Consider the following 12,373-nt stretch of genomic DNA (forward strand, 5'->3'; position numbering starts at 1 on the left):
AGGAGGAGGAAAAGAGGAGATTTAATGAGAAGAGGAGATTTAAGGAGGAGGAAGAAGAGGAGATTTAAGGAGGAGGAGGAGGAGGAGGAGGAAGAGATTTAAGGAGGAGGAAGAAGAGGAGATTTAATGAGAAGAGGAGGAGATTTAAGGAGGAGGAGGAAGAAGAGGTGGAGGAGGAGAAAGAGGAGGAGGAGATTTGAGGAGGAAAAGAGGAGATTTAATGAGGAGGAAGAGGAGATTTGAGGAGGAGGAAGAAGAGGAGATTTAATAAGGAGGAGGAAGAGGAGATTTAATAAGGAGGAGGAGGAAGAGATTTAAGGAGGAGGAAAAGAGGAGATTTGATGAGGAAAAAGAGGAGGAGATTTAAGGAGGAGGAGGAAGAAGAGGTGGAGGAAGAGGAGAGGGAGGAAGAACAGATTTAAGGAGGAAGAGGAGTAGATGCAGTAGATGGTACTATATGTAGTAGTGTGTGTGTATGTAGTAGTAGTACATGTTGTATTTTGTGTAGTAGTATATGTAGTAGTGTGTGTAGTAGTAGTAGTATATGTTGTATTGTATGTAGTAGTAGTATATGTTGTATGTAGTATATGTAGTACTAGTATGTGTGTTGAGTGTTTTTCAGGGTAATTTTTTCATGTTCTGTAACAGTTTCATTCATTTGTCAGTTAAACATTTTAGATGAAAAACAGAATTTTCTTTTCACTCTTTTCTTTTGGAACAGAACTTACAGCGCCACCTTCTGACGACATGATGAATAAAACTCATTTTCTTTTATTTGCTGTGATTCAGAAGTTTGCTCCAAACTCAATAACATCTTTTTCTGTTTTGTTTTTATAGTGACGGTGATAAAAACCTGGAAGCGACCTGGTCTGAGTAGACGCTGGAAGAACAGGAAGACCACGTCCATGGATCTGATGTAGACACGAAGGTCAGTGTAAGGTCAGAGAAACAGCACCTGTACATAATTACACTGAAAACAGAATTATATTTATTATGTCTACAAGTAGAACCTCCTGAACCCCCTTCAATATTCCACATGGAACCTTTAACTTGGATCCGGTCCGGGTTTTCCTCTGAAACGTCAATAACGTCAGAAATGTTAACGTACGCACAAAACCAGAACCGAACAAACGGAAACACTTGGACCCTTTTGGGACGATTGTGTCTCCGGTGCAGAGGATAGGGTAGAGGTCTGCATTGGCTGAGGGGGAGGGGTAGAAGTGGGCGGAGCAGAGAGCAGCAGAGTGCAGTCAGTGAGAGAGAGATGGAAGATTTTTATGACTTATCTGCATTTTAGTGAGGTTTTCTGGTGAATTCTTGTAAATAATTGTATGTAATAGTGATAGTGCTCTTCTGGAGTGTTCTACTAGTGTGTTTTCTCGTGGTTTTGTTGAGTTCAGCTGTTTTTTTTTTTTGGTACCTTTTTTCCACTGTTTTTATCTGTTGTATATGCAATGTAATGATATTAATCCCAATGTAAAACTACTAGTGCAATGACCTGTGGGGATCTAGATGTTCTAGATGTGATAGTTTTTATGCTGTTGTGTATTCGTGCATGCTGTACCGCATTTGTCCAGCAGTCACCGCCAAAGCGTTCTGGCCATAGCAACGTGATTATAAGGCTGTTGCATTCCAAAATTACTAATATCTCCCACAATATTGGTCCTATCAAATTGCCGTTTTCACTAGTCTGTTCATTGACCAAAAATATATAAGTATGACAAACTGCAGCAGTCAGCTCTGTACTGATTTAGTGTGAATTCCCGAACACACACACAGAGGCCACTTGGCTTTTATGATATAGATATTATGACATTTTTTAATTATTGTTTTGTATCCCAGACCCCTATTAGAAAAGAAAGACCTGAATTCAACGTGTCCACATATTTTTGTCCATTTGTGTAAAAATCTACCATTAAACTTTAAGAAAATATTGACGTTTATAAACTATATGGACATAAATATTGGGACATCACATCTACAGCTGTAAGATGTCCAGTTCATGAAGATTTGAGATAAAAACCCAATGCAATGCACTGATATTTATCTTAATATAAAACTATATTTTGACATTAGTCATTATTGTTGTATATCCCAGATCCCTGTTAGAAAAGAAACACCTGAATTCAACGTGTCCACATACTTTTGTCCATTTCTGTGTGTGTGTATATATATATATATATATATATATATATATATATATATATATATATATATATATATGTATATATATATATATATGTATATATATATATATATATATGTATATATATATATATATGTATATATATGTATATATATATATATATGTATATATATATATATATGTATATATATATATATGTATATGTATATATATATATATATATATATATATATATATATGTATATATATATATATATATATGTATATATATATATGTATATATGTATATATATATATATATATGTATATATGTATATGTATATATATGTATATATGTATATGTATATATATATGTGTATATATATGTATATATGTATATGTATATATATATATATATATATATATATATGTATATGTATATGTATATATATATATATATATATATGTATATATATGTGTATATATATATATATATATATATATATATGTATATATATATATATATATATATATATATATATATATATATATATGTATATATATATGTATATATATATATATATATATATATATATGTATATATATATGTATATATATATATATATATATATATATATATATATATATGACCCCAGACAGTAGAGGTCAACGCCGATTTTTTTTTTTTTTTTTTTTTTTTTTTTTTAAAAGCACATTAACTGTAAAATACAATTGAAACGTTCAGATAATTAAGATTTTTATGCAGCAATATAAATGAAATTATTAATACCCGCACACATAGTACTCTTAACATTTATTGACCTTCAAGTGCTGTCCACACAGGTGCCTGATCAGATATCTTATAACATTTTTACTGCTGATCAATTATGGGCTTTCAAAAAAAAAAAAAAAAAAAAATGAAGGCCAATGTTGGGAAAAAAAATTAATGTATCGGTCTACTGATATATCGTTTTACTGCTACGGTGAATGAATAGCAAGTCACATCCTATTGAAGAGTTAAACACAGGCAGGTGGAATTATGTGTGTGTTGTGTTTAAGGCCTTGGAGCCGTGAATGAAAGGCTTCAACGTCTGATGAATAATTCAAGGTTTCTTTCATGAACCGACACCAAACACAAACCACACACTTATTATCAGAGGAAGTGATTTAGAAGCAACAACAACAGCGACAGTGAATGAAGAACCTCCAAAAGCCAAGGACTCACGCTCAGGCTCAGGATGACGAACTGTGAAGAGTTGAGTGTAGGCGTCGACACAAAAAACAAACTAGAAAAAAGAACAGACGCACTTTGATCAGTGTCTCTCAGAACTTTTTTTTTTTTTATTTCCATGCATAGTTTGGACAAGAGTGTAGTGAAACTGAAATGAAACTTAAAGAAATAAAAGTTTTGACATTCATGGTGATTTTCGCCATCAGAGGAATCATTAACAAACTTACAACTTTAAAAAAAAACAAAACAAAAACAGGTTGGAATCTTTCAGAAAGTCCTTCAAGATAGAATGATGATGCTTTTTTAGAAGGGAAAAGTGCTGTATAACATAAATATCTTACAAAAAAAAAAACAAAACATAAACCAAGTCCCTAAAACTAAAACATTCAGCCCATTTTCTACAACACAGTGCAACAAAGAGAGGGAGGGAACAGAATCTGGTTTTTACAGCATTCACTTCCGATGGGAGACGCTCAGACCGCGATATTGTAAACACTTTAAAGGATGTTTTGTAAAGCAGAGCACGAAGTCAGGGATCAGCTGGAAATCTGCAGGTTTGGGCAAAAAGAAAAGAATCACAGTTTTAGAAACGACAGACGCCAGTTTAAGGGAAATGGAAACAAACTCAAAGACGGTCATGAATTTGTGACTTTTGTGAATTTTCTGTATTTTAACACATATTAGCAACTTTGTAAAGTAAAAAAGTATCTCAAAGTAACTGAGTTTGTTTCGAAGTCCTCAAAGTCGCCCTAATAATGAATTATATTTAGTGGGAAAATGCGAAACAGTTCCTTCATAGTGATAAGTTTGTTTTGGTTTTATGGCCCAATTTGCTGTGGGTGTGGTTTAGACTCTTCACTCTCATTGGTTGAGTGGCGGCTGCTTTGTCACCGATATATTTCTACAAATGGAAAAAAGTATGTGGACACGTGTTTGTTTTCTAATAGCGGTCTGGGATACAAAACAATAAATGACAAATATCAGAATATAGTTTTATATTGGGATAAATATCATTGCATTAGTTGGTTTGGGTTAAATTATCTTTGTTTTCAAAATGCCTCAGAGGTGGTTTTGACTTAATTCCTCTCAACATTGATTTGTAATTTTTTTTTTTAAATCAAAGACTATGATTTTAAATGTTCTGCGTCTAAATTTCTAAAACATTTTCATGCTCTGCTGTAAGTAATAGTTGTTTTTTTTTTTTTTTTACCACAGCTAACCATCTACTTTCTTCACATCTTACATTTAAAATAAATCTTAAAAAATATCAATGTAGGCAGAATTTAAGTTTAATTTAAACCAAACTAACCGATGCAATGATATTTATCTCAGTATGAAAATATATTATAACATTTATGATGTTAGAAAACAAACACCTGAATTCCTGTCCCAATACTTTTGTCCATATAGTAAATATTTATGTTGTTTCAGCCACATTGAACACAGAAACTAGAAGATGTTGTTTGTTAAATCAAGTTGAATATCTATATTTTAGTCTGATTCTTCTATTTTAATCCCAACTTTATCCATAATTTGAGGGTTTACGTTCAATTAAAACAGTGGATGTTTAAGGGTTAATTCTATCCCAATTTAAGACAAAAAAAAAAGTGATTAAAATGTGTTTAAGTGAAAGACCTGGGTACTGCCACTAGTGATATAAAAACATCCAGATCTGTGTTACAGCATTATTTAAAGTTCCAGGTACAGACATCTGCATCGGAACCTTCTATCAAATGGAAAATCATCCATGAAACGTACATTCTAGTAACTCGTGAACAGGGCTGAGAACCGAATTTAATGGTATCGAGTGTGAAAAATATAATTAGATATGGAATTTAAGTAGAAAAATCCAAATGAACTGAAATGGCAAAGTAGAGCTGCAACGAGTACTCGAGTAATTCGAGTATCAAAAAAAATCTTCGAATCATTTTATTCACTTCAAGTATTCCTTTAATTATTCATTTCATTTAAATAGTCACTGTTCTACACGGACTGTAAACAGTGACGCATGTGACTCAGAGTCAAGAGTTGGTGAAATGGACGAGGGTGAGGAGACAGACCGCAAAAGACAAAATATGTCCAAAGTTTGAGATCACTTCAAATTAAAAAAAAAAACCCAGAATCGCATGTAATGTGTGTAAGTCCAAATCTGAGGCCAGTACAAGGTAAAGGCCTTTCTGTCACTCAACATTAGCCAATTTAACGTGAATGCTAACTGAGAAACACAGCAGCGCTGGTTAGGACGTGTCGTCTATAATAATGAGTCTCAATGACGCTTGATGCTGAAATCCGATTAATCGCTGAAATATTTGGTAGAATACTCGACTTCAAAAAGAATCGATAGCTGCAGCCCTACAGCAAAGTTAAAATTTGTACCTTAGCAATAAAACAGAATGTTTTGCTCCACAAATAACCGTTTTGGTTTTACTTTTACTCAGGATCAAAAATCAGCCTTTAAACTGAAAAGATTTTACATAAATGTGATAATTATCAATAAGAAACATTTTTAGTCATAGTGTTTGTAATTTTTTATCTAAGCGGTACTTTTGGGGAAGGTATCTGTGTTAAATATTTGCAATCGATCCTCAGCCCGACTCATGATGGTTCAGATGAAGTTTATTAGAATTTAGTTACTGTCTTAAATGTCTTGTAACGTTCTCTTATTGTATTATTTTTGGAAAAACGGCATCGAAACAACCAAGTTTGTGGCTTAAATTTAGTAGTCGATCAAAGTTTTCCAACATAAGCTGTTGTTTAAAGGTTCAGTGTGTGATATTTAATGACATCTAGTGGTGAAGTTGCAGATTGCAGCCAAGGGAAAATCCCTAGTGGGCACTAAAAACGTATAAATCCTCTTGTTTCATGTGTTCTGGGCTTTTTATTGACAGAGATAATCACTCATATCCTGTAGTTGACGGTAACCCTTTAGAAGGAACATTTTTGTGAAATCACGAATAGAAAACGTAACTATGATTATTACTCAATTTCTTTATTTTTATTCTCCCTTAAATCCCTTAAATTTTAAACACCGGACCTTCAAGTTCGCATTCATGTAAAAGCAGTTTCACAGTTGTTTTTAATACTGTACTGCATCGACAACAGCAGCATCATGGGAAATTAATGTAAACTGTGTGTGACAGAGAAAGCAATAACATGAGAAAAAGCATCTCTGCAACAAACAGCACGAGTCACAACAAGTGGATTTTATGTGTGTGATTATTCTCCTGTGACAAGTTTTTAGAAGAAGTGGCTTTTTTTCACATCTGGGCCTTCATCACCGGATAGAAACACAATCATTGAACAGAAAAACACTAAAAAATCAGATGAAACACTGACATGTCTGTGTTTAAAGGCCTGTAAAGCTGTGTGTTACTGGTCTGGGGCTGAGGAGGGTTTATTTATTTATTAATTTGCTCTAAATGTTTTGACTGTAAAGCATCAAATCATTCTCACCCAAGTATAAAAGCAACAGTATCAGAAGTGTGTGCTTGAACTTTGAGCGTTTGTGGGAAAGCTGTTCTGATCTAATCAGCGCCGAACAAATAAACAGAACATGATAAAGTTCAGGGTGATCCCAGTGATTACTGTGAGAAGATATTACATATCTACACTTAGAAAATACACTTCAACACACCTAGATCCAAACAGTTCCTTCCAACAGTATGAAAAATATACAAATAAAAAATACAAATACTCTCAGACACTAGGTAGGTAGTTTTCTGTCGACATGAAATCAGTGAGGACTAAAAGATAAATATTTCACATTTTTTTTCTCCCTTGCATTTTAAAGAGAAAATAAAAATTTGTGTGTATGAAAGAAAAGCAAAACTGTCCATTTTTGAAATATTATCCTTCAGTAATTAGTAACATTGTGATGCCACGTATTTGTTTTTCAGCTAAAAACGCTTTAGCTTCTCTAGTAAGCAAAAAGAGCCAGTGTTGAAACCAAAAGCATTATAGAATTCTTCTTTTTTTTTCAGACATCATACACTATGCACAGATAATAAAAACATTAACAATGATCAAGTCTTTTCCACACAAGGAACCATTCCTCCGTTCAGGTCTGGAACATCAGGAGCTCGAGGAAAGACTAATGCGTAATCAGAGTTGAGTCGTGGAAGAGACACAGTGGGCGTGAACATCCCTCGTAATGTGATGAAGAAAAGTCGTAGAGGACAGGCGGCGGTTGAAGGGGACGAGAACACAGACTGAGTGTATTCCGGTAGCTTCCGTCTCAGCTCTTAGTGTTCTACAAACTTTGACCCATAGGAGGCGCTATCGCAGTTTTCTGTATTTTAGTAACCCCACCTACAGACTGTCCTGTGGAGCAGGTGGGCGTCAGTTCGGCTCCGCCCCACCAGGCGAGTAACAGTCATTCAGTGTCACTCGACGCCACCTGAGGGCCACGTAAGCACCCGAGTGGAAGGACTGGCACAGGAGAAGGGAGAAGTGAATGAGGGAAAGCCTCCACCCAGGAACAGAAAGGAAGGGGTGGAGGAGTAGGAGGAGTTTCTCAGCTCACTTGACGTGCTCGGCGCTGTGGGAGGAGCAGTAGTATTTCTTATGGGCGATGAACGTGGACAGGCTGCTGAATTTGATGTTGCACAGCCGACAGTAGCGGGAGTTACCGTTCTGGACCGGGGAGATCACTGGGGTTTTGGGGACGGGATGGGTCACAGTGGCCTTGTCCAGAGGATGGGACGTTCCGACGGCCTCCCTCAGGACCTCAGGCACAGGTGACAAAGTCAGAGAAGATGCCCTGGACGGGGACACCGGCAGAGGGGAGACGGATGAAGGGGAGCCACCCTCCCCTGAGGGGCTACCGTTCACCAGTGGAGAGGAGGGGGAGGTGGGGCCGCTCCTTGCCTGGCCGTTGACACTATCCCGGTGGACTCTGGAGACCAGTCGGGGTTGGCTGGTCGGGGTGACGGAGGAGGCAGCGGCGCTGGGTCCATCCCTTGGGCTAAGGCTGGGGCTGACCCCACTGGCTGACTGGGGGAGGTCCTCATGCGGTGACTCAACTTTTACAACCAATCCGTGAATAGTTTTGAAGTGCTCCACCAAATCACAGGTTATGGGCCTGTTTGGGCAGTATGGGCAAACCACTTGGGAGGTGCTGGCACCAGTGCCTTTGGCTCCAGCTCCTGGGGTAGCAGCAAGTGGGGTGGTTGTATGAGGAGGAGACGTGGCGTCAGAAGGAGGTATGGTGGAGGGCCGAGGACTGGATGATGTGCTTTGAGCCTGGGCGGCGACCCACTCGGCAGGGAGAGGTTTAGCCTCCATCGGATGCAGGAGGTCCTGACGCTCTTGCTGTGGTCGGCTTTTGGGAGAGGTGGAGGCCGATCTCTTGAGCCGGTGTAACTGCTCCATGGTGTGTGGTTGGAGGGTGGTGGCGGGGCAGTAGTAGGTTTTATGAGCCAAGTAGTTCTCAATGCTGTTGAAGCTGATACTGCAGGCGGTGCACTTGTGATAGTCAGTGAGGGGAAGCGCAGGAAGGATACTGCTGCTGCCGCTGTGGCGTGGAACCTCAGTCAGACGGGGCCTCTTGCTCAGGTCGATCGGACCGTCTCCATCAGGACTGGAGCCCTCCGCTCCATTGGGGGAAACTTCCTGCTTCACCGCCAAACCGAGAACAGATGGTGATGGAGCAGAGGCGGCAGCGGTGGCAGCAGCTGCAGCCGCTGCAGCAGCGTTGGCCAAGGCCTCGGTCCTGGCCATGTGGATCTCATACATCTTCTTCCTCTTGCGGGTGCGGATGGGTTGGGGAAGGAAGGCTGCATTAGTGGTTGCCTTGGCCATGTGAACAGATCGTTGGTTGGACGGGTCATGGCGTGATGCGCAGTAGAAGCGTTTGTGAACAGTATAGTTTTCATGGCGGCTGAAGCGGATGTTGCACGCCTCGCAGAAGGTTTTGTTGGGGTCATCTTCCAGGTCTTCAGCAGAACCACTGGCAGGACTTTGGCTGCCTTCACTTGCTCTTCCTCCTCCTGCTGCTCCTCCTACACTTCCACCGCCACCTTCTCCCTCAGAGGAAGATGAAATTCCCTCAACCTTCACCTTTTCAACCTTAACTTCCACCGGCCTCCTGGATTCTGCTGCTCCACTTGCTGCAGCAGGATCAGAATCAGGAGGAGATGCGGAGGCTGCTCTGCTCGCTGATCCACCCTGAGGAGATGCCGAAGAGCCGTGTGCTCCAACAGAAGGCACTGCGGCTGGAGTTCCATCCCTAGTGGATCCTGCGGCAGCCGCTGATGTTGCACCTTCTGCTTGGTGCCTGCTGGAACAGTACAGTCTTTTATGTGCATAGAAGTTGTTGATGTTGTTGAAGGTGATATCACACTCGAAGCAGGTCGCTCCTTTGTGGAGTGGTGGAGTGGCTGAGGCTGTAGGTGGAGTCGGTCCAGAGGGAAAGAAGGCAGCGGGGTTGTTCTGAGGAACTGCCTGGCCCTGTTTGAGACGGCTGTGGACCATCTCTGACATCTTAGCCAGAATTTCTGAGGCTTGAGGCAAAATGGCCGCCTCCGGATTAAACATGTACTGCGGCAGAAACAACGCTCCTCCTGGAAGAACTGAGCCGGCTCCTCCCACATGGGCGGGGCTAGAACCAGGTGTGGGACTAGTTGGTTCTGTCTTGACAGCTGTGGGGGCTGGACTCTTAGGTGAGCTTGACGTCTGGCAGGAGGAGTTAGAGGTTTGCCCTTCGTTTGTCTTCGTCCCTGATTCGTGGTCCTCGTCTCCTCCATTTGCTTCTGTTTTCTCTCCGTCCTCCTCCATCTCCACCTGTTGTTCTTCAGTCTCGGAGTCTGAATGAGGCTCCTGTTTGATGATCAGGTTGGTGTTGGGGACTTCAGGGGGGCTACATCCTTGTGGCGTGGCAGCAGCACCGTCTGCTCCTGGACTGGAGGAGTCTGGTTTTGGGACACTGGCGAGGGAATCCCTGGCTTGTGGAGACAGCTGGAGCTGGGAGTAGTCGACTGATGAGGGGGTGCTCTGGCGAGGGGTGGGGCTCCTTTCAGCCGGGACCCGGACTTCGAGGTGGGTTCGTACGTGCTGCTGAAGCTGGGCAGGGGAGTCCGAGTTGTGGCCGCACACTTGACACTTCAGCACCACCCCTGAGTCTCCTGGACTGAGACCTGATGAGGAGAATCCCAATGAGATACTGTGAATACGAGGATCTTCACGTCCACATAGTTTATCATGATTTTATAGCAGTTTTTTGTCAAGTGCATTTACAGGGATGTACAAGGGATTAACAGCTCCAACATTTGTGCCTACAACTTCAGACTGATGATGATGGTGCTGATGCTGAAGTGTGACTTACCGATGGACAGTGGTAGTTTGGGTAAACCTGGCCCTGGAGAGTACACCTCGCTACGGGATCCGGGCTGACAGACCATGTGACTGGTGACCAGGTGACTGTAGAGGATGTCCCTGGTGGTGGAGATGAAGCCACAGCCATGACACACCCCGTTCAGCGTGTCCGTGTGCACCTTCAGGTGGCGCTCACAGTTGGCTTTAGTGGTGAAGGCCGATAGACAGATGAGACAGACGAATGGACGTTCACCTGTAGGAGGAAATGAAGGGGGGGATGAATTAAAGGTCCATTAACCCTTGAACCCCTGATGTGTCTGTGGTGAGTGTTCTGAATGTATGATTGTAAATATTCAGAAAAATTCAACCATTTGATCAATAGGAAAAAATTAAAAACATGCTGATAGAATAGAACTTGTTCTTTCCACAGGTATCTGAGCATGCTCAGTGTACCCCCACCACCTGTGAAATGGGGGTAAAACACAGCAGTGAGACAGACTCACTATGAAAATAGACAGTTTGGGCTTTTTTTTTTTTTTTTTTAAACACAGTTTTCCTTGTCATTTTTTGTTTATACTAGTGTTTGCGATGTTTTCATGATTTTATTTATTTATTTTTACTGAGTTTTGACCATGTAACTGCTTTTAGGAGTTACACCAGGTGCCAAAAAGCAGGTGGACCGATTTATTTAAAAAAAGAGCCTAAAACAAAACCTACTGGGCCCAAATTCGAATCCTTGTTGTTGTTCAGTGTGTTCCAGTTCACTAATGATTTACATTCTGAGTATCTTATTTAGTAAAAACCTGTCAAACTTCAGTTCCTCTGTCTTTTTCTTTTATTGAACCTGTTTTGACCCTAAAACACACAGTAAAACAAAACCACTGAAGAAAAGGAACACAAGCACATCCTCACAGCAGCTTTAATGAACCTGAAACAGATTCACAGCAGCACGTTTACCTGGGATCATGTCTCAGGGGTTAAAGGATTAAACCTCCACCTTGTCTTTTTTTTTTTTTTTTTTGTTCTTACCGCTGTGAGTGCGCATGTGGATTTCCAGTGAGCTGGCGCTGGGGCAGCTCTTGTTGCATTGTGGGAAGGGGCAGATGCGTTCGTTGGGGTACGACTCCTTGGGTTTGTCCTGTGGTGGCGACGAGGCGGCGGCCGGCTGCTTCTGTCGGCTGGCGCAGTAGTACATGAGGTGGGCCTGGAGGTTCCTCTCACTGCGATACCAGATCCCACAGTCCTTACAGGGGAATATGTCCTCTGGTTGCCACGACAACAACGAATGGAGTTAGATGACGAAACAGTACATCACTACTACAACAAGCCTTGTCAAGAATACAGTCAAAGTCACACACATCCTGCCTCTTTGACGTTAAATACTTAAATATTAAAGGAACAGATGTGCTACAGTGACTAGAAATGAGAACAAACAAAGGTGTTAAACATACGGCCCACAGGCCAACACCAGCCCGCTAAAAGGTCCAGTCTGGCCTAAGGGATTAATTTGTTAAATGCAAAAATTACAGTGAAGATATTAACTATCAAGGATCAGGTTCAGGTCCCACAAATTATCTTTAAGTAAATGTGAATAACCTGAACAGAGGCACAGTTTTAATATATTTAACAATATATTTATATTTAACAATGTTTTGTGTATTTGTTATAATGTACATGTGTAAATGCTAAACTGAGGCAGAACATTG

At 40.5% G+C, this 12,373-nt stretch overlaps 1 protein-coding gene across 1 annotated transcript in view; it reads right to left on the reverse strand.

Moving 5' to 3' along the window:
* Nucleotides 1-4,519: 4,519 nt before the first annotated feature.
* The window catches only part of zfpm1 (zinc finger protein, FOG family member 1), a 140,696-nt gene continuing 132,842 nt past the window's right edge, over nucleotides 4,520-12,373 (reverse strand). The window contains exons 8-10 of the mRNA XM_030136526.1: nucleotides 11,697-11,930; nucleotides 10,678-10,920; nucleotides 4,520-10,489 (exon numbers count right to left, since the gene is read on the reverse strand). Of these exons, the coding sequence (XP_029992386.1) occupies nucleotides 7,875-10,489; nucleotides 10,678-10,920; nucleotides 11,697-11,930 (3,092 nt within the window). The 3' untranslated portion in view covers nucleotides 4,520-7,874. The remainder of the gene's footprint in view (nucleotides 10,490-10,677; nucleotides 10,921-11,696; nucleotides 11,931-12,373) is intronic.

The sequence above is a fragment of the Sphaeramia orbicularis genome, chromosome 6 (genome assembly GCF_902148855.1).
Source record: "Sphaeramia orbicularis chromosome 6, fSphaOr1.1, whole genome shotgun sequence".
In the NCBI taxonomy this organism is placed as follows: Eukaryota; Metazoa; Chordata; class Actinopteri; order Kurtiformes; family Apogonidae; genus Sphaeramia; species Sphaeramia orbicularis.